Source organism: Cololabis saira, chromosome 19, assembly GCF_033807715.1.
Source record: "Cololabis saira isolate AMF1-May2022 chromosome 19, fColSai1.1, whole genome shotgun sequence".
Classification (NCBI taxonomy): Eukaryota; Metazoa; Chordata; class Actinopteri; order Beloniformes; family Belonidae; genus Cololabis; species Cololabis saira.
In genome coordinates, this window is record NC_084605.1 from 33,899,723 (window position 1) to 33,922,274 (window position 22,552).

Consider the following 22,552-nt stretch of genomic DNA (forward strand, 5'->3'; position numbering starts at 1 on the left):
TTGATATGGCATTAAATGAGGTGAAAATTTTAAGTTTTACTTCAACATAATCAGTTGCACAATTTACCCTCCTCTCCCTTGGCTCAATTTACCCCTCACCGCGGGAAGGTGAGCCAAGAGACCACTTTTTTTTTTTAAAGTCATATTTTGAAAACAGTTAATTTTAGATCAAAAGTGATTATTCACATGGATGCACCACATCCTGAAATACAAATAAAATTGACCAGATGTTGTGCAGGGCTGGCCCCGCGGGGGTGTTTTCCGTCAGGCATGCAGCGGGGCAGCCCTGCCCGTGCCCGGGGAAGTGGGTGGGGATGTTGTGTGTAGTCATGGAGAGACGTGGGGACGGCTCTCCTCGGCTCTGCTGCTGCTGCCGTGTCCTACGTGATGACAGCTGACCAGTCCTGCGGTCCGCCGGGACACCCACGCCGCAGATAAACGCACTTCTTGCGGGAAAAACTCGTGACCCCGCGACACACGCAGTCACACAGGCGTGGGACGTGGAGCTGCTCAAAAAGTTGTGTGTCGGAGACGAAGCTCATCCAGCTCCGACACTCCACACCAGCAGCTGCAGGAGGGGATAGCTGGGACATAACGGACTTACACTTACACTTTCAGCTGCTTATAGGTAAGAAAAACCAAAAACCTGGATTATTTCTGCTGCAGTCGAACCAGAAAACGCCCTTCGCGGGATGAAGGATGTGTGAGTCTGCAATAACACACGAGTGTTGCGTGGTCATGCCTTTGGTTTGGTCGTGTTAATGCTCGACTTTATTCTCCGTTGGACTCGTTTAACAAACACCACGCAGTCTCAGTCTCAGGCGGGCATGGCGGTGGTTTTGGGTGTGTTTTTGGACATGATCCTCGGTGCAAGTACTGGGTTAACTGTGCATGATGGATGGCTGATAGAGGACAGAAGAGCTGCAGACAAAACAATCCCCTGCTGTGTCACCTGCGGTCTGGGCTGCAGCTGTTCCCCAGGGAGACACAGCTGTATTAACCTGTACTAACCTGTACTAACCTGACTCCACTAACCTTAAATATGTTTGCCTGAGCTTGCCTATCTAACCAAGCCCCCACACCCTTTCATTATTGACATAGTGGGGTGTGCCACCAAAAAAACACAGATATTTTTGTTTTAACAGTCGAGTTCAGTGGCAATATGAGGTCAAGTATGGTGCCTGATTATTTATGTTTAATCAAGGTGTTTTCCATTGCTTAGCTATATTCATTGCAGTTGTATATTGGAGCACTGAAAGCAGCAAAATCTATGAAATGGTGACTACTGTTTGGTGAAAGTTGTTAAAAAAAACCAAACCAAACAGTTCTTATTTATCCCTAAAACAAAAAATGTAAACCAGGGCAAGCAAATTTTTGAAATTACTATACAGGACTGTCTCAGAATATCAGAATATTGTGATTTTCTGTAATGCAATTAAAAAAACAAAAATGTCATACATTCTGGATTCAGAAATATTTCCTGTATTTGATCATGTTTATCATTTACAGGACTGTCTCAGAAAATTAGAATATTGTGATAAAGTCCTTTGTTTTCTGTAATGCAAAAATGTCATACTTTCTGGATTCATTACAAATCAACTGAAATATTGCAAGCCTTTTATTATTTTAATATTGCTGATCATGGCTTACAGCTTAAGAAAACTCAAATATCCTATCTCAAAAAATTAGAATATTCTGGGAATCTTAATCTTAAGCTGTAAACCATAATCAGCAATATTAAAATAATAAAAGGCTTGCAATATTTCAGTTGATTTGTAATGAATCCAGAATGTATGACATTTTTGTTTTTTTTAATTGCATTACAGAAAATAAAGAACTTTATCACAATATTCTAATTTTCTGAGACAGTCCTGTATTCATTGCAGTTGTATTAGAGCACTGAAAGCAGCGAAATCTATGAAATGGTGACTACTGTTTGGTGAAAGTTGTTAAAAAAAAAACCCAAACAGTTCTTATTTATCCCTAAAACAAAAAATGTACACCAGTGCAAGTTCAAATATTTTTGAAATGACTATATACCAGAAGATCAGGCTATGTTTTTGGTCAAAATTGTACACAGTGATGCCAAAACTAAACTGATACCAATTTGTTTAGTGGAAATTAGATACAGGTGCTAAAATATAAATCTGCTTTCAAAGGCAAAAAAGGTGGAACACCATTAAAAGCTTGTGTTTATCTAGAATATAGAAAAGTAATATGGTATCATGGTTTCTTGAATAAATAGCAGGTCACATTTTGGCTGTGATCAACTTATCAACCTAAAGAACTTTGCTAAACATCTTATCCCATAATGCAAAATGACTTGCAGAATTGTTAGTTCACAGCTGTGTGTTTGAAATAACTTATTATAAGACTTGTGCGCCTCTAGCTGAGACTAAAGCAGTTGCAAGCTGATTCTGTCAGTTGGTGTGGATGAAGATGCTTCTACCTTCTACCTGTGCAATACTTCTCCTGGACTCTGTGCAATATTCCTACATATGTATATACTGTCATCTGTAAAAAAAAAAAAACGATTCAAATGCACCGTAACCTTTTTTATATTTTTTATATTATTTATATTTTTTATATTTCTTATTGTTTGCACTACTGTTATTTGTCTTGCACTGGAGAGGTGATGCTGCTTCAAATCTCACTGTACCCAGGTACACTGACAATAAAGTATTCTGATTCTGATTCTGATACCAGCTTTAAACGTACAAAGAGAAAGTTAAAGGGGAAAACTGCATCTGAAGACGATTCAGTGTTGTTTGCTTTTGCACATGATCTTATTATTGAGCAGTGAATGTATGCTACTGGTTGTCTCAGGAAAGTGTTACGTCTTACTGTCTGCCAGCCTCCAACAGTGTAGAACAGATCTGATTTGTTGTTAACAAGCAAAGCATTTTTCTTCAACATTAATCTCTAATGCTGTGTGACAGGCCCTAATTTATGTAGTTAGCACAACATAATTGATGCTGCTCTTTCTTATCTGTATTCCCACATAAAAGGGAAAGAGGCACTTTTCATAATTTGAATTTAGGAGAAAATGATCCACAAAAAAAAAAAAAAAACCCAAACCACCGCCAAATGAAAAATGTCATTGAAGAATCATTTTCAAATTTGCTGATCAGATCTGCAGTAAGCACATGTTCAAACCATCCACACTGCAGTCTGCAGGGATTACTCCTACTTTGCTTTTGATCTTCTGCTGCAGTGTAAGTAGTTAACAGCTTTAGCACTGGCAGTTACCTAAAGTGAAGCTATTTTGCGTTTATTGCAGGGAACAAACCAGTAATTTTCACATGAAAATGAAAGGTTTAGTGACTTGTATGACTTTTCTTTTTTTTCTTTTCTTTAAATGAGTCACAAAAGTGCTTCCTTGCTATTGGGACCACTTATCAAGTGTGGCTTTTCTTTCTTTTTTTGTTGCCCTGCTTTTGTGTTTAGTGTCTAATACAGTCAAGATTTTGTATACTTGCAAGTATCCGTCACACTTAATTATTGAACGCTAGTAACAGGTCATATATCAGCACTTGGTGACAAGGAAACACGAGGTGTTGCGTGTCTACATATTGTAGACAGTGTAACTGGCCAAATAACTAAATCCAAAATATGATGTTTTTTTTTAAAAGTAAAGCACAGCATGGTTGATTATCATTGTTTTGTTGTCATCACTAGTCATCATTGTGAAAGGCAGCTGCGGCACAGAATGTCCCGCAGAGCAAAGCTGCATGAGTGACTGAAAGTAATTTGATGTACTACAAGAAATTCCCTTCATCCTGGTAAATAATCTGCCAACACCTCAGATTTTATTTTATGCCTGCTTTGTCAGGCATAAAATAGAATGGCAGCATTCCTTTTATTCTCTCATCACAGCAAGACCTGCTGGAAGTAAGAAAAACACAGGAACAGTAATGTTTCTTTATATTGGTGATGAAATACTTTTGATATGATCAGATACTGCAGATAATGATGTAAAGCATACAAGGATATGTATAGTTTATTTAGATATTATTTAATGGGCACACATTTAGAGCTTTTTAGGACTAAGGATAAAAGCTGAGCTTGAACACATGCTCTAGAAAGCAGAATAGGGGTTACACAAGTTGAAATAGTAAACTGGAGTTTGCAAACAAGACTTGCTGAGTTACTTATTATTCAGGGCTCTTATAGCTCTGGATAGGTGTCAGATAAACTCTGCCTTAATTCAAACCCATCCAAATGCATGTACCTTCAGTAAAAATAATCCACACTGCATCAGAATAGTTTAGATACAACTGTTGGATGTAATCCAAGCTGACAAAATTGACATGTTTCACTAAGTGAATAAATAGGAGTTATTTCGATCCAGCTTTTGGGATTTCATTCTTCCCCGGTGGCTACAGAAAAAGTTTTTTTGTTCAAAGTTTTCCCATGTGCCTCTTATCCGAAGAGTCCAAGGATTTTGTGTTTGGTCTTAAAGTTGTGCAGCTGTTCCTGAATCTGTGGAAGGACTTTTGAATTCAATTCAATTTTATTTGTATAGCGTCTAATACAACAGATGTTGTCTCTAGACGCTTTCCAGAGACCCAGAACATGAACCCCTGGTTTAGTTATTTTGGTGAAAATAACTAAAATATTCATTCTGGTTAGACTCAGAACTTTGCTCTGATCTTAGTGCAAGCCCCATTTAACTTATTTCAGCCTTCCAGCCATATAAGTTTTATTTAATCGGGGGATCATCTCATTTTTTTTTTCTATCATCATTAATTATTAGTATGTAACTTTTGGAAGATTGGCATGCTAAATTCCTATGCAGAATATCCCAAGCCAGGACCAGCAAGCGTTGTACCATGAGATGATTCATAAATGTGTCAGCACTCAGCACACCCAGTAAAGGAAAAACCATGCCCTCAATCCCTGAAAAGGTTTTGAAATTTGTCCTGAGTTGGGCTTCTCCTCAAAGAATGTACGGAGTTCACATTCCATGGAGTGATGATATTTATGCAGTCATGCGAGGGATCTGTTATATAACAGCTCATATGCAAACTATTAGGACTGGGCCGGGTTTTAAGGGTGCGGCATATCCTTGGGCACCTCCGGGGTCCTCTCAGGGACAAGCCTCTTCCATCCAAACAGATCTCTGTATCCGGGACAACACAGCTTCAGCCTTCCAGATCATCCCAGTTGCTCTCCTCACTGTGGAAATGTTTATGAAAAAAAAAAAAGAAAAGCTGTTCCACCCACGTGTATGCACGTGTGTCATATCGTTGTAGTCTTTGATATGTAACGTGCATGCTTGAGCAAGGAAAGGAGAGACAAATATGTGCATAGCTTTAGTTACGGCATGAAACAAGAAGACAGGATGAAAGAGACAGAAAAATGCTGACATTCCCTTGTGGAATGTTTGTGTGTTTTCCAGACAGGAGAGGAGGTAGATTTACAGTCTGTAGATCAATGAATGAGCCAAAAATGGGTGTTTCCAGATGATTACACGGACCCACCCAGGTTTTTCCCTCTGCATTAAGCAACAGTCCTTCTTGTAACTTTCTTTATAGCTCAGCTGTTAAGGACAATGAGATTTTATTGTTCCACACCATGATACATATTTCAACATAAGTCAGTAACCCTTTCCCTTTGTACATTTAGTCAGCGGGCAGAGTTTATTGTATGAAGGATATAAAAACAAGACAAGAGTAACTGTGGAAGTACAACGGTGTGGAAGATGACTGATTTGAAAAGGACGGTGGGCATGTCCTGCCACATTCAGCACATCTGCCAACTTTACTGCATGTACCATCACGCTGATTTGAGTGGATGATGTTAAGCCGAGATAGGCCAGTTTGAGCAACATTTATTTCTTTTTCTTATTTATTTTTCATGTAGTTATTTTGTTTAGTTTTTTTCAAATCTTGCACTATAGTGGTTACTAGGCCTGTGTTGAAAAAAATCAATTTTCCGATTCTAAATCGATTCTCATATTAATTCCTAAAAATCGATTCTTATGTCTAAAGATCGATTTAAAAAATTTTTTTTTTTCATCATTTTCGCCAGGTGAACTTTAATCCCAGTAGTCGGACACACAGTTTGTCATGATACTTCTGAAAAATGCCAGGTGCTTCATGGCAATACTGGTGACAGAATAAATTAGATAAGCTAAAATGATTTGTTTACTGCATGAGCTGTTGCAATTTCTTTCTTTTTTGCACTTTAAATGGATATTGAAAGGCCTGTTTGAGTTATTTATTTCTTAGTTATTTCACAATAATTATTGTGAAATTATTATTTCAATAGTTATTTTACAGTCATATAATTCAGGCAACAGCTCAAAAAACATTTTAAATAACACTAAGCCAAATCAATATCGGATCGAATCGAATCATGATAATCGATTCTGAATATTAAGAATCGGAATCGAATCGATTCTTGACATTTGAATCGATACCCAGCCCTTCTGGTTACATCGTGTTAAAAGGGTAGACAAAATAAGCTTTGGCTTCAGTCTACACCTTTTAGTCCTTGCTTGATATACATGCAAAAAACTTTGTATTGACTACTGACTTCTATAACGTGACCAAATAAACATATCAAATCAAAATATGATTGCCTTTAAACATTGAGGTTCTTTGAGTAAAGCTGTTTTTTTCATGTAGTGCATATGTTAATATGATATGGAATAGTGGTTTAGATCAGCGAAAAATAAGCAATCTTCCTGTTCCTTCATAATTGGACTAATGGGAAATTGTTGACACATAAAATTATTGCACTTTTTTCATAGCTGCTCACCGGAGAGGATTTCACTAATCAGCTGTACCATTAAAACCAGTTGTATAGAAAGCAAAAGTACTGCTTTTTTATGAATCAGGATGAGTCATAGTTTGGTCTGTTAACTTGCAGAACAATATGCTTGTTGTTCAGATCCAAGACCAGCATTAGAAATACCCTTATTTTTTTTAGCAGAATCTGAGTATCAAGATGTGTGAGTATGAGGATATGTGAGTATATATTTATGAGCAGAACCCCAGTTCTTCTTCATTGCATCTTTCATTGCTCTAGAAGTGAGCAAGGTTAGTAATGAATGTAATCCGATATAGTATCTGATAGGTTCTCTGCATCGGCCAGTACTTAAAGCCCAGGTGTCAGAATCAATACCATAAGGGAAAAAAGAATAGTGTCGAAACAGCTCTACTTAAGCATCTATTTTTATGTCCTCATTGTATCGTTCGTTTGTCTAAGTGCGACAGAGTGGCGCCACCAAACATTTCAGCAGTTTGGCATCTTTAGGCTCTCGATTCAACATGCCAGATGTGTTCATTTATCCAGTTGGCCGTAGCCGATCCGCGCTGCCTCATCTGAATGAAATGTGTTGTAAAATGGGCTGTTCTCCTAAGAGTCCTGTCATTATATTGATGTTTAAAGGAAAGACTGATAAATTAGATAGCAAAGCTTCATGTTTCCAAACAGCAATCATTTGGTACTTTTCTGCCTCATGTAATACTGAAATGCTCAAATTTCTTTGAGTGCTGGTTTAACAAAACAAGCAATTCTCAGACATATTTGTCTTTTAAGTTATTAAGAGAGAAATGTTATAAGACCACGCAGATTATTGAACAGGATATGGTTCTGGTCCTGAACTGAATCATTTCTTCAGCATTTGTTTATCGCAGACAGAGGTGTCAAGTAACGAAGTACAAATACTTTGTTACCTTACTTAAGCAGAAATTTTGGTTATCTATACTTCACTGGAGTAATTATTTTTCAAACGACTTTTTACTTTTACTCCTTACATTTTCACACAATTATCTGTACTTTTTACTCCTTACATTTTAAAAACAGCCTCGTTACTCTATTTCATTTCGGCCTTTAAATAAAAACTATCCAGTTAAATTGCTCCATCCGGATAGAGTGAATTTGGTTGTGGTTGTTTCAGATGTTCTTGTCCAGTTTTGTTCTTACATCCGTTCCCTCAGATTCCTGCAACTAAACTTGGATGTACATTCCAATAAAGGTTAGGATAAATGATATCATGCCTCTGCCTCTGGAGTTTGACTTTTTGCACCATTACAATACTTATAGGCAACTAGTCATCATATCTCCTGCTCTCTGAAACACATGTTAATGCTCAATAGTACACATATGCTTCTTTAATATATTTGCATTATACTAAGATACATTCATTTTCAATGGCTTTCGTCCTTAATGGCTTTTCCCCCTTACATTACTTTTACTTTTATACTTTAAGTAGTTTTGAAACCAGTACTTTTATACTTTTACTTGAGTAAAAAACTTGAGTTGATACTTCAACTTCTACAGCAGTATTTTTAAACTCTAGTATCTATACTTCTACCTGAGTAATGAATGTGAATACTGAAGACACCTCTGATCGCAGATTATTTACACACCACAATGTTTATTTGGGATTTACGTGTGAAGAAAAAAAACCCCATCTAATATCAAGACTAGTTATGCCTACCTGCCACAGACAGTTTAACAAACACATGTTCCTAAAACCACATGGTTTGTATTGACAGCCATCGTGTAAACTAAGCTCTCTCCCTCTCCCCCACACCTCCCCTATCACATGTGCTGAAAGACTAGACGCTCAAAGAGTTGCAACAGATGCTCTACAGTTTTGATATCCAGAACTGTCCACTGGCCGCCCACCTGCTTTGGCCGTGTTGTTCTGAGGTGAATAGATTTCAGTGGGCTCAGCATTCTGGGTGGGCGGGTGCTACGCTGCTGCACAACGCCAGGCCCTGGTAAACACACGCTATCAAAAGACATCAGCTGTCATCCAGGCCGCTCCAGAGGATTCGATCAGTGTGTGTCTGTGTGTGTTAATATTCACACACAGCCACGTGCCAGACTGCCTCTTCAGTGCGTGTCTGAATAGGTTGAATGGCCCCGGGGCTGTGTATCAGTGTGAGCGTCGTCCTGGCAGGCAGACAGATAATGAGGCAGCGGCTTTATTGTTGGCATCAGACGGTTCGATAGTAGATACAGCAGGTCAGCAGATACCACTTCCGCCACTCTAAACAAATCAGAAAAAGTTAGAAAGCTAGACTAGAGGATGGACACGAAGAAAACAAATGATTCTTGCATTTAACTAGTGTAACAGATCTTCTCTGGAAGAGTAGCCACTCTGTTCCTAGGATTAAAGACAAAAAGGGACCTGTTATTCGATATCTCTGTTATCAGAAACTAGAGATGTTGTGATACCAATTCTTTTCTTTCCAATTCTGAATCCAATACTCGGGCTGTGTGCATCACCCGACATTGAGTACTGTTGTTGTGTTATTTTTATTTTTTCATCAGATACAATGTATTATATCTGTTAGATATCTATTAAATAAGGAGCAGTGAGAATTGCATTTCCAACCTGAAAAGCTGTACCACTGCTCCAGATATTTACAGGGGCCGGTCATCTAAGACATTAAATTTTACAGTTTTTACCACCATTGTTCTGGTTTCAGTGCAGAAACTGCTGCCTTGTATGAGGAGAATGTTGCAGTTTTCCTGATGGGATTTCCCAGCCTAAAATAAAGCAAAGTGGCATGTTGTGGCCATAATGGTAATGCTAGGTATAGCTAAATCAGTCTAACATCTTATGCGCTTCTGCTTCAGGTGACTCAAACCAGGCACAGAGTAAATTCTTGTTCCGGCTTTTAGAGCAACCAAGAAGATTTGTTGCTCTGTAAAAATTGCATGGTATCGCATCATATGTAGATGTAAAGACTCACAGATTTTTGGCAGTATCTGCAAGTATTTCTGATACTGGTATCAGGAACAACTCTGCCAGAAACGAGTCAAAAACAAGGTATGGTGTTGCATCATTGCTTGTCGTATACTAATGTGTGTGTATGTGTAAATCCTATTTATAGTTGGATATTATCTATTTGCATACCCCCACAACCCTCCATCCATAATGTATACTTGTACATAGAATACCAGCTACCGTTATTATCTATTTTTGCTCACTTTTCTGTTTTTGTACTTGAGCTCCATCCATCCATCCATCCATCCATCCATCCATCCATCCATCCATCCATCCATCCATCCATCCATCCATCCATCCATCCATCCATCCATCCATCCATCCATCCATCCATCCATCCATCCATCCATCCATCCATCCGTTTATTCTCCCAGCGTTTCTTTATTTGGGATTCCAACACAGTTTTCAACATTCACACATGTCTGGGCATGAAATACTTAGAAACCTTGCCATTGTAGCAGCGGTGTGTTAGTTTCCACGGTTTTACAGTTAAATAAAAGTAAAATAACGCCACAATTGTTGTTTGCTGATTGATGTATTGATTAATTACTTGATCAAATTCCAGTTAATCTGTGTAAAACTTTTTGAAGGAATTATAATTAATTTATCCCCCAAGGAGAAATGATGCTGTTGCAGTGTGAATCTCTCAGGAGAAGATAGCAAAGATTAAGATGAATAGTTGGAGAGGGTGAACTTTAGCAGAGAGAGAGGGGTGCGGTTGAAATCTCAAGAGATTATCAACATTTATTGGGTAGATGTGTTTGTTGTCTGGCAACAGCTCTAACAGACATCCTACGCAGGGTCGGGAGGTAACACAGGTGAACTCTCTCAGTAAACAGCATTATTGGAAACTTAACGCCTACAGTTCAACATCTGGAATGCAGAGGTTCCCCTTCACAGCCAGGATTACTCCATCTGTTGTAAACAAGTGCCGCGGCACTCTTGCCCCGCTCCTTCTGGTCTGTTTAAAGTCTGCAGCTACGATTCTGAACATGAAGCTAGGCATTATTAGACATTTGGTTAAAACTAATTGTCTTCTCACTCTTTATTATAGTCTAATTTACCGATATCTTTCTTACTGTAATATAGTCTGGGCCAGTACTTTTCCCACAACATTACATAAAATTTTGGTTTGTCAGAAACGTTTTGTCAGGATAGCAACTTGTTCAGATTCATACAGCCCCTCCACTCCTTTGTTTCAGAAACTTTATATTCTCAACATTTATAACATAAATATTTATCAGACATGTGTTTTTTATTTATTTATTTCGGCCGCATGTCTTGGACACTCGGGTGAAGAGAGGGGCTGAGCTGTCAACTGATCACCACCTGGTGGTGAGTTGGATGCGCTGGCGGAGGAGGAGGTTGGACAGACCGGGCAGACCCAAACGGATTGTGAGGGTCTGTTGGGAACGTCTGGCCGAGCCCTCTGTCAGGGACATCTTCAACTCCCACCTCCGGGAGAGCTTCTCTCAGATCCTGGGGGAGGCGGGGGACATTGAGTCCGAGTGGACCATGTTCTCTGCCTCCATTGTCGACTCGGCGGTTCGAAGTTGTGGACGCAAGGTCTCCGGTGCCTGTCGTGGCGGCAATCCTAGAACCCGGTGGTGGACACCGGAAGTACAGGATGCCGTCAGACTGAAGAAGGAGTCCTACCGGGCTATGTTGGCCGGTGGGACTCCTGACGCAGTAGATAGGTACCGGCAGGCCAAGCGAGCCGCGGCTCGGGCGGTCCTGGAGGCAAAAACTCGGGTCTGGGAGGAGTTCGGGGAGGCCATGGAGGAAGACTTTCGGTCAGCCTCGATGAAATTCTGGAGGACCGTTCGGCGCCTCAGAAGGGGGAAGCAGTACTCTGCCGGCACCGTTTACGGTGTGGGTGGGGAGTTGTTGACCTCGACTGGGGACATTGTCGGACGGTGGAAGGAATACTTCGAGGATCTCCTCAACCCGACTGACATGCCTTCCACTGTGGAAGCAGAGGGTGAGGACTCGGGGATGTGCTCATCCATCACCCAAGCCGAGGTCACTGAGGTGGTTCGTAAACTCCTCAGTGGCAGGGCACCGGGGGTGGATGAGATCCGCCCTGAGTACCTCAAGTCTCTGGATGTCGTAGGGCTGTCTTGGTTGACACGCCTCTGCGACATTGCATGGAGGAAGGGAACAGTACCGCTGGAGTGGCAAACCGGGGTGGTGGTCCCTCTGTTTAAAAAGGGGGACCGGAGAGTGTGTTCCAACTATAGGGGGATCACACTTCTCGGCCTCCCCGGGAAAGTCTACGCCAGGGTACTGGAGAGGAGATTACGGCCGATAGTTGAACCTCGGATTCAGGAGGAACAATGCGGTTTTCGTCCCGGTCGCGGAACACTGGACCAGCTCTATACCCTCCGCAGGGTGCTCGAGGGTTCATGAGAATTTGCCCAACCAGTCTACATGTGTTTTGTGGATCTGGAGAAGGCATTTGACCGTGTCCCTCGTGCCATTCTGTGGGGGGTGCTGAGTGAGTATGGAGTCCGGGGCCCTCTATTAAGGGCTGTCCGGTCTCTGTATGATCGGAGCAGAAGTTTGGTTCGCATTGCCGGCAGTAGATCAGACTTGTTCCCGGTGCATGTTGGACTCCGGCAGGGCTGCCCCTTGTCACCGGTCCTGTTCATAATTTTTATGGACAGGATTTCTAGGCGCAGCCAGGGGCCGGAGGGGATCCGGTTTGGGAACCACAGGATTTCATCTCTGTTTTTCGCGGATGATGTTGTCCTGTTGGCTTCTTCGGACCGGGACCTTCAGCATGTGCTGGGGCGGTTTGAGGCCGAGTGCGACGCGGCAGGGATGAGAATCAGCACCTCCAAAACCGAGGCCATGGTTCTCACTCGGAAAAGGTTGGCATGCCTTCTCCGGGTGGGTGGAGAAGTCCTGCCTCAGGTGGAGGAGTTCAAGTATCTCGGGATCTTGTTCACGAGTAAGGGAACGATCGGTGCAGCGTCCGCAGTTATGCGGTCGATGTACCGGACCGTCGTGGTGAAGAGGGAGCTGAGCCGAAAGGCGAAGCTCTCGATTTACCGGTCAATCTACGCACCTACCCTCACCTATGGTCATGAACTTTGGGTAGTGACCGAAAGGACAAGATCGCGGATACAAGCGGCCGAGATGAGTTTCCTCCGCAGGGCGGCTGGACGCTCCCTTAGAGATGAGTTTCCTCCGCAGGGTGGCTGGACGCTCCCTTAGAGATAGGGTGAGGAGTTCGGCACCTGATAAGCTCTTTGAGTTTTCGCCTCTTCCTGCACTTTAATTTGTAAAGTTGGTACTTTTATTTGTGTAATGTTTAACTGTGCAAATAAATAAATCTAAAATAAATCTAAATCTAGAAGCTCCCGCTGCTTGCCCGTTTCATCCATTTTACTTCCCCGGAATCTCACAATTCTTAGACCATTGGAGGCAAATAAATGGTTAAACCTCAACTTTGTCTTTTCCTCTACACCCTTGACCTCTTCTATTGAAGTTGTTTCCACTTGGGGTTATTCAGGTCATTAGCTGCTTTTTAGACTGTTCAGTCTGTCGCTCCCACATGTAAACAAGTATCCACATTCATGGCAACACATCATCTTTCTTTTTTCCCACCCTCAGATGTCAGTTGTGTCTTTTGAATCTCTTTCTACTTTTATTTGTGCTTCAGATGTCGTACATTCATTCAATGGTTATGTCAGTCCAAAATAGACTGCCAACTCACAATCTATGTCTTGTGTAAATGAGCACATTTACCACTTACAAACACTCATGGGATAGTTTACCAAAGGCAGATGATGTCTCAGGGCCATTTCTTGGGTCGGACAGCTGGTGCTTTGTCCAACTGTCAGCTGTGATGTGCATATACAGTGGATGTGTGTTTGCGTCTGTGGGTGTGTCAGCTGTTGACTTAACTGTCTGTCCTAGTCCTGTTACTTTCTCCAGGATTGTGCCAAGTGGTGCACAATAGTCTCACTCACACCATCTCATTCATTCCCCTTAACTTAAAAACAATCAGTAACCGCTGTTGTAGTGAAGCTTTATTCATGTTTTTAAAATGACAGAGGCCGCTGGCTGCGTATTTTTGTGGTTCGTCCTCTCATTTATTTATTTTTACATACAGTATCTTTAAAAACTTCCATGTGGGAAACGTGGTTCCGGGGCGAATTTCTTGGACAGATTCCTCTATCACCCTGCGCAGTTCCATTTTACTCCCACCTCCAAAAGAGGCCCCGATTGGCCAAAGATCTGCCAATTTCGATCACCAGCTGACTGGTCGGGGAATACCATGGTGCACTGCTTTGCTGGTCTAAATATTCCTCCCATTTTAATCTTTTTTTCCAATCCAAAGGAAAACCCTCATCCTTGCTGTGGTGAGTCAGAATGAATCACTGGCATACTGAAACATGCATGTCATGCCTCTCCGGGGAGTTTGGCAGAAGAAGACTACATTCATTCTCTTTTTTAATCAAAATAGATGTGGAAATTTAAAGTGTGTGTTGCTGTTCATAAGATTAGATCAAGATATGAAAAAAGTAACTTAACAAGAGTGATGTGACATAGTGTAAATGTAATACCATGGAGTTTCAGCTATAAACAAAAATGAAAACATGCTTAACTAAAAACAAAAAAACTACAGTGTCTGCTGTCTAGGGTAAAATCCCCCCTGACAGTGGTCAAGTACGCTGTAATCCCACAGTATCCCTGGAAAATGCCATGACAGAGTTCACCCGATGGCAGCGTGTGTAGTCAGTCACCTCTCAAGAACAGTGTAAAAGTTGGCAAGCAGGGAGTCGGCTGACACACACATGAATCCAGAAATACAGCTAAGGAGCTTGTCTGGCTGGATGCAGATCTGTGGATTAACTGCGTGGAAGCTTCAACTGCCTAGCGACTCTTCGGATGTCCCAGTGCAGAAATCAGGTGGTCGTAAACTCAATCACAGTGGATGAGACACCAAAGACACAGACTCAAATATAAATGCATCTTTTTCTCCACTGCAAGAGCGTAGATGGCATTACCCAACGAAACTTACTATATAAATACTTTGACAATGAGCAAATCTGAAGACTGCTGTCTGACCATTAACCCTTCCAACCCTGACGTGGTGATTTGATTAAGATGTTTTTTTCCACAACTAGAGGAGAGGCACCTCACACAAGTACAGGTATTCCTGTAAAAAAACTGAGGTCTGTTTATAATATGTCATTGTAGCAGGGCTAGTGCTACGGGGGCCGATCGACAGGACAGAGGACACGGGGTTTCAGTGCAGAACTCTTTATTCACCAGTTTCACCAGACACACGTGAACAAGCACCTTCAGCCAGCCGCCCCTTTGCTGCTGTGCAGTCCCTCCTTATCAAAGGAGGCAGGGTGGAGAGGTTGATGGGGCACACCTGTGCCCATCACCTGAGTGGCTGCTCCTCCACCCTGCCAGAGTCATATCCTCTCGGCTACAGAGAGAAATTTAGTTTTCAAAGCTTATTTCAAATCATTCACATGCTCAGTTTTCCTCAAACGTGTAAAAAATCCTCTTCCTGTTGATTTTTGTCTTGGGGAAAGTGATGAGCTGTAAATGTCCCCCCAAACTAATGTATCAATGAACGTCTGTTGAGTCAGGTCACCGACATTCTATAATGTTTTACCCGGAATGACTCAAAATACCCTGAATGCCACTAATGGAGAATTAAATTCAGACTTGAGGTTCCTTGTTCCAGCTGCCAGCGCTACTATTTATGGAAATCGGATGAAATTCTGACAAGTTTAGAAGCGACATGTTTGTTAAGAACATGCCAGGACCATTTTAATTTGTCATTAAAGGTATTGTGACATCATTTTTAACATGCTTTTAACACTATTAAAAGTCTTGGCCAACATCCCTCAAATGTGTCTAAAAGAGTGTAACAAGAAAATATTCACTCTAGTACTCTATTCCTGGCTTTTTATTACAGTGTTTTTTTGCGCCGTGAAAAATGCTTCCTTTTCCCCCTTTGCTGTCAATCATTGCTCCGCTCCTCCTCCAAACCTCCTCCTCCTCCAGCCATACGCTCACAGCGGCGTCGGAGAGAGCCGGGAGAGACAGGCGAAGCATGCACGGAAAAGCAGCACGGCGAACCACAGCAAACAATCATAAAAATAAAGGCATGCAAGCAGCAGTGTCACCTTATCTTAAGTCCAGTCAGTGGCCGCGGGTGTTCTTAGTAGTTTTCCTCCGGTGATTAGAACAAAAGAGGCTCTAATCACTAAACAGCTCCGTGTTAAGCCTGATTTATGGTTCCGCGTTAAATCGACGCAGAGCCCTACGCCGTAGGGTTCAGCGTACAGTGCGCGTCGCCGCGTAACCCTACGCCGTAGGCTCTGCGTCGGTGTAACGCGGAACCATAAATCAGCCTTTATGGTGCGCTGGAGAGGAGAGGAGACAGGGAGCTGGGTGGAGGGGGCGGTGATTTAGCGGATCGTTACGTAACGATCCGCCACCAAACCACATGCGCCGTTTTTGCATAGTTATGCGGAAAATCCCAGAAAGCACACAATACACTGAATGTTAAAAGTTCGTTGTTTTTTGGGTGTAATTGATGTCAAGACACCCAACAAAACACAAAAAATCAAGAAAAATGTGTTTTTCATGTCACAATCCCTTTAAGAAGACAGGGCAAACAAAACGACTACGTTTGCTTCAGGAATGTGAGAGACAGACCTTGAACATTGTCGACTTTTCACTTGTTTTTTTCAAAGCAGCAGACTCTTTTTCCCTCTGCTCTTCTCAGTATCACCGCACAGACAAAATAGATGGGACACTTTTACCTTCCACATCTGCCACAAGCAGCAGCAGCACAACTCAGCACATGTGCTGTGGAAAATCCAGCTGGATTCCCTTTGACACTTTGATAGTGACACGTTTACCTTTTTGCCAGTATTCTTATTTTTTTTTCTTCACCTAGAAACGGTAATTTACTTTAGTTGTCTTCTATAGTCTTTTGGGCCTTTTTGGATTTGGCGTGCTCACCAGTGCTTTCTTTCTTTTTCTCTTATCTTTCTTGTCGGGTGGTGTTGTTTTCTGCCGTAATGATGGCCTTCTGTCCTTGCATTGTCAATCACCTCTGAATCCTATTGCTGCCACATAGCATCTCAATGCTGGAGATCAATTATCCTGAATGAACGAGGGTATGGATCGTCATCTTTAAGCAATGAACTTAGTTTCAGTCAACTGTCCAATTACTTTGGACCCCCTGTAAATGGAGGCACTTGGCTTAAAATGGCTTTAATTTCTAAACGGTACATGCTATATTTCTTAGCAGCCTCTTAACTTAAAGCTGAGAGGAACCATAACTGATTTAATGAGCCATTCGCAGTTTCACTCACTGTACCGGCCGTGTGTACTTAGACTTGCATTGCTTAATCTTTGAGACAAGCATATGCTACTGGCAGGAGATCACATAACATTGATTTTTTTTTTAAGCATTTTGCCCTTAAGCACCATCAGAATGGAAATGAAATGAAACGATTAATGTCCAAATGCTCCTGAACCCAGCTGTGGATACTACTATATTGATGCTTTATGCTTTTAAATTAATAACATTTTCTGGCAATACCTATAGGTTAGATGAGAAGAAACACCCAGATTTGTGTAATTTCTGTATGAGAGTACACATCTTGTATTTGTTTCAACTTACCACTGTGTCATGCACTCACTCACACACACAGACTGAGAAGATCATTATCACTCCTTTCACAAGCTGCAGGTCTGGACTTGTTTGATTCACCGTGGAGTCTGACACGAAGCAACTGGTTCACTGTGTGGATGAGCAGAAGGAGGACGACTACTTTTATACTAATATATAAACCATGGGCATCATGGTGGTATTTTATTGCAAAGTTTGAGAATCTAATTATCCTGTTTATACTCTGCCTGCATCTTGTTACATAGAGGCTAATGCAGGACATAGAAAATACAAGAATGTGGTCTCTTGTCCAGCCTATAATGAACAGACAGAACATTTGAGCCAGTTTTTTCTTTTTTTTTATCCTCTGCTTTCGCGCTGCTGAGCTTGTGTTACTTGCAGCCTCGGTTTAGGTTTCATTGGGGTTTAGAATTCACAACCGGCTGCGCAGGGTGAGCACCCCCTGCCTTTTGTAAAGCAAAACAGCAACCTCCACTGAGTAGTCATCAGCACTTCCCCCACAAATAGTGTGTGCTTTCCTTTTTTCCTGCTGGTCATCTGTCGCTGTGTTCACTTCTAGGTTAACCCAACCTGCTTCATTCTCGCAAGACGGTGACGCTGAACGTATCTAGTCGTGTTCCTCTTCCCTTCGTGGCTTCAGCAGGCCACTTAACAAAAGTCCCATTGAGAGCGACAGACTGCAACTCTGTTCTCTCTTTTTCTCATCTCCTTCGGTGTATCCAATCCAATTTGTGGTTAACCTGGTTCCACGTAATGACACACAGGAGCTGGTAAAATGCTTATTTTATGCATGTGCTCATTTTGCCTACAATCTGAAGAGAAAATACAGGCCTTGTCTCGTACTCGTACTAAAATTCTTTTTTGATTTAAATTTGTGCTTGTTTATTGTTTTTGTACATTATGCTGCATGTCTTCATTCTCTCTGTCTGTTCTCTCGTTTCCTCCCCCCTTATCAGCCAGGTCCTGCTCAAGGTTTCTTCCCTCCTAAAGGGGAGTTTTTTATTTACATTGTTCGGCTAAAGGTATTTCTCCCACAAGGGGAGTTTTTACCTGCCATTGTTTGTGTTTATGTCTATATTTATGTAATAATTGCTTGAGGGTCATGTTCTTGGTCTTGGGAAAGCGCCTAGAGACAACTTCTGTTGTAATAGACGCTATAAATTAGGGGTGGGTTAAAAATATCGATATCGATATTTTATCGATATAGTAGGAACGATTATCCAAGTAAATCGATACTTTTTTCCCCATTTTATCACCCAGTGCTCCTACCTAACAGTCCTGGGCATTGCTCCCTCTACAGGGAGTTCCTGCACTGAGCTCAGGTCTCCTCCTTAACCTGAGGAGTGAGCAGGCCGCTTCTTTTCACCAGACAGGGTGGGGTTTCTCTGGCCAGACGTAGCGCGTGGAAGGATCACGTTATTCCGGCCGGATCCTCCCACCCCCATGTGGCGCCCCGGTTGGCCAGAGGGGGCAGTATAGCCCAGGACTGTGTGCATGTTTTTGTGAGGGTAGCTCACATTAGATACCCAAGGGAACACGGGGAGAACATACAAACTCCACACAGAAAGGCCCATTCACCAACCCCACCCAGGGTGTGGGTGCTGAAGTCATGGGGGAACTAACACGCACTTCAGCGCCCACAGCGTCCCCGGCGGGAATCGAACCCAGGACCTTCTTGCTGTGAGACTGCTGCACTACCAGCTGCACCACGGTGCTATTTATTTCTTTTTTGAGAAATCATTCCATTGCCAAATCAAAATTGGTATTGTAACTAGAATATCGATATTAGGGCTGCAGCTAGCGAATATTTTAGTAATCGAGTATTCTACTGAAAATTCAATCGATTAATCGAGTAATCGGATAAAACATATTTTTGTTTAGTTAAAGAGCAATTATAAATACCGTATACATAATATGTTAGATGTTAATTGACATCACTAAGACTAAATTATATAATACAGTACGTTCATGGCTGTGCATTTAAAAACCCTGAACGAGTCGACCAAATTCATCGCCTTCACTCAAAAAACTAAGGATCTTACCAAGAAATGTTCTTATTTCTAACCTAAAAATGCCATTACACCTGATAACACACAGCACTTAAAAGGTTAGGTGTTTTTCCCACGCGTTTCAATTGAACTTTCATTTGTGTCAAGCAAATCTATGGAGATGCTGCAGCGTTGAGGACGTACTGTTGTGGTGGTATCAGCTCTGTCTTACAGTGAAACATGCAACAGTGTTGCCTTGGCGTCCAGCTGGAAATGACCCACACTTTTGACATTTTCTGCCTTTTCTTTTAGTTAAAAACAAACATATCCGCCGCCGCTTTCTTCTACCTTTACGTGCGTGGCGTCAGAGCGTTGTGCTGCATTAAACGTAGTCCGGGCGAAATACCCTGCTTTGAGCTGGCAAAATTAAACGATTCCTCCATCATTTTTTGTAATCGAATTATTCGAGGAATCGTTTCAGCCCTAATCGATATCGAATCGTATCGGAAATCGTATCGACTTGGGACCTAGTGTATCGGAATCGTATCGGGAGGTCAGTGATGATACCCATCTCTAATATAAATAAAATAAAATTGAATAGATATTCTGAAACTGTGCATGGGTTTGCAAGCACATACATTGCAACTACACAAGTATATAAGTGATTTTATAACACTTTCCAACACTCAACAATGCATCAGAAGCTTTAAGATGAGATAAGAAGTAGCATGACTAAAAAGTCAACTTGACTTTGACATGAGAGTGAAGATTAAAGGAAGCTTTAGATATATCTTAACTCAAGCTGGACAGTTTTAATCGAAGTTATTTCCTTCATTAATACTGTTTTCTCATGATTGAGGAGTTCAGAGGAATGTACTTTACCCTTCTTAAGCCAAGCTCTTTCTTTTTTCCCTTTTCTGTCTCCTCCCTGTCCCAGCTTTCTCACGCTCTTGTCCCCCCACCGTTCAGCTGGTCCCCCCCCATTGAGGCTTACTCTTGCTGGGAAAGCACTTTCTCAGCAAAGTACAGAGTGTGCATTCTTGCTCAGAAAACGGAGAACTACTTTTTCATAAATTCTTTTTGCCATGTGAATTTTGTCGTGCAGTTTGATATGAAACTCTTTGACTATCATGTCCCTCTCCGTCCACCTCTGCAGGTTATGAGTCATGGAAGCGGGCTCAGTGGTTCGCGCTGTGTTCGAGTTTCTCCCCAGCGTCCCGGAGGAGCTCCCGCTCTTCACTGGGGATGTCATCGAAGTGCTCAGCGTCGTGGACGAGTTCTGGCTGCTCGGTAACAAAGATGGCGTCACAGGTATGTTTCAGGTGGTCATTATGGGTCTAAATGAACCTGCTGCTGTGGAATATTTGATAGCAGATATTTTGAGCAAGGCCCAAACTTTAAAAAAAAACCCCAACAACACAGTAACTTTACAAAGGACATCAAAATTCCTTATAGCGTATTGATTATCAAAAGCCTGTTGGGAAACTGTGGATAATTTACTCTTTTTTGGAATTTTAGTGTTGACACATCCACGTATAAAGGATTAAGAAATGTTGTGCCTATAATTTAAAAAAAAAAAAAAAAAAAAAAGACAATGCTTTCTAATAACTTTTTCGCAATTCTTGGAAGATTTTGTTACACAATACTTTATGACTGGCTGTTTAACCAAGGAAGCATGGTTTCAGAGATGCAGAGCCTATACCTTTTGTAAGAATCAATAATAAAAATAAACAAAACTTTTGGGTTGCAGAGGGGGGACAGTTGGTTGATAAATGAAATAGTTATCCTTTAAAGGAGCATGAGGCAGGATTTATGAAAAAAATTCGTATACGTATAAGTTTTCTAGTAATTATGTCAGATGAAGCGTTCCAAACCCAAAGGAATGAGCCCTCTAGTGTATCTCTCCGTTGCCTTGAACAGGCTGTGTGCTGCAAAATGTGCTGCAATTCCGGGCCCAAATTTCCCGCGCTGTCCTGCGGATGTGACGTCACATGACGCTGCATGCGCGTTCTCCCCGTTCTCCCGTGCCGGCTTCGCTGTTGGCTGCAGTACCCCCGACGGCCGTCGTGGCCAAGGGTGGCGCTAGAGAGTCTGATTTCTTAAAAGGAGCCTCATGCTCCTTTAATTGGAGAATCGGTGTTCACTCCACAGATCCTCCGTGTGTTGCAGTGTTGGACACTGCACCCCTACGTTGACCTGAGTATGCTCTTTGTTATGTGGAAATGCTCACACACCAATAGTAATGCGAAACAGTAAAGCCATATGCAGGAGCAAGACAAGATTAAAAAGGAATTCACCTTTAGGATAACAAGATCAGACATCAGAGAAAATTATACCGCGCTTGGTATTCAGTAATCTCTAATTCATTCCCACTGATGTAGGTAATGTTGTTTGCTTATTTATTTTTAAACCTTTGAGATGCTAAGCTCAAAGAAATCCACTAAAGCATAACTGAGTCAGTCTGGTTTTATGTATGTATTTAATTTGATCACCACGGACTATGAAATGTACTCCCTGGAAAGAAGAAACCGTTTTTGTAACAACTCAGGGAAGACCTGGGAATTGACTCAAGAAGAGTTCAGAGACAGATGCATTTAATCATAAGATCCCCTTTTCATTAAAAATGAAAAAACAAACTACGTAGCCTAACTTGATGTTGTTCCATTTAGTAAGTCCAAATAACAGAACATGATGACCTCAGTGAGACCCTTTCCACTACCAACAGAAAAATAACTATGTGTTACTGAGAATACTAATCTGAGATGAAGATGGTAGACTTTGGAAGAACCGCGCCTGCATTGGTCATAATATTGTTACTGGTACATTAAAACACAAGCTGTTAATTACCACTGCTAGCCTTAAAAACAACACAAGTTACTTTATTTATATGCTATAATATCATCTTGAATTGCAAACTGATTTCAAAGCACTGAGCTAAAAGTTGCAAAAGTTCATTTGAGCTGCTTTAAAACAATGGTTTTTTTTCCCCAATTTGCACGCTTAGAGGTTCAAGTGCCAACTTCCCTTTTATTCCCCTCCTCAAAAAGTTTAATGATTCAAGTACAGCCATTATTATAAAGGATGTTATCGATTTAAGAAAAAGGATGCTCTATTTGGATAACAAGGACAATT

At 41.5% G+C, this 22,552-nt stretch overlaps 1 protein-coding gene across 2 annotated transcripts in view; it reads left to right on the forward strand.

Annotated features, from left to right (window-relative positions):
• Window positions 1-318: 318 nt before the first annotated feature.
• dnmbp (dynamin binding protein) overlaps window positions 319-22,552 on the forward strand; it is a 65,347-nt gene continuing 43,113 nt past the window's right edge. For both annotated transcript variants that reach the window (XM_061709317.1, XM_061709318.1), the window contains exons 1-2: window positions 319-628; window positions 20,577-20,731. In XM_061709317.1, coding sequence (XP_061565301.1) covers window positions 20,587-20,731 — 145 coding nt within the window. In that variant the 5' untranslated portion in view covers window positions 319-628; window positions 20,577-20,586. The remainder of the gene's footprint in view (window positions 629-20,576; window positions 20,732-22,552) is intronic.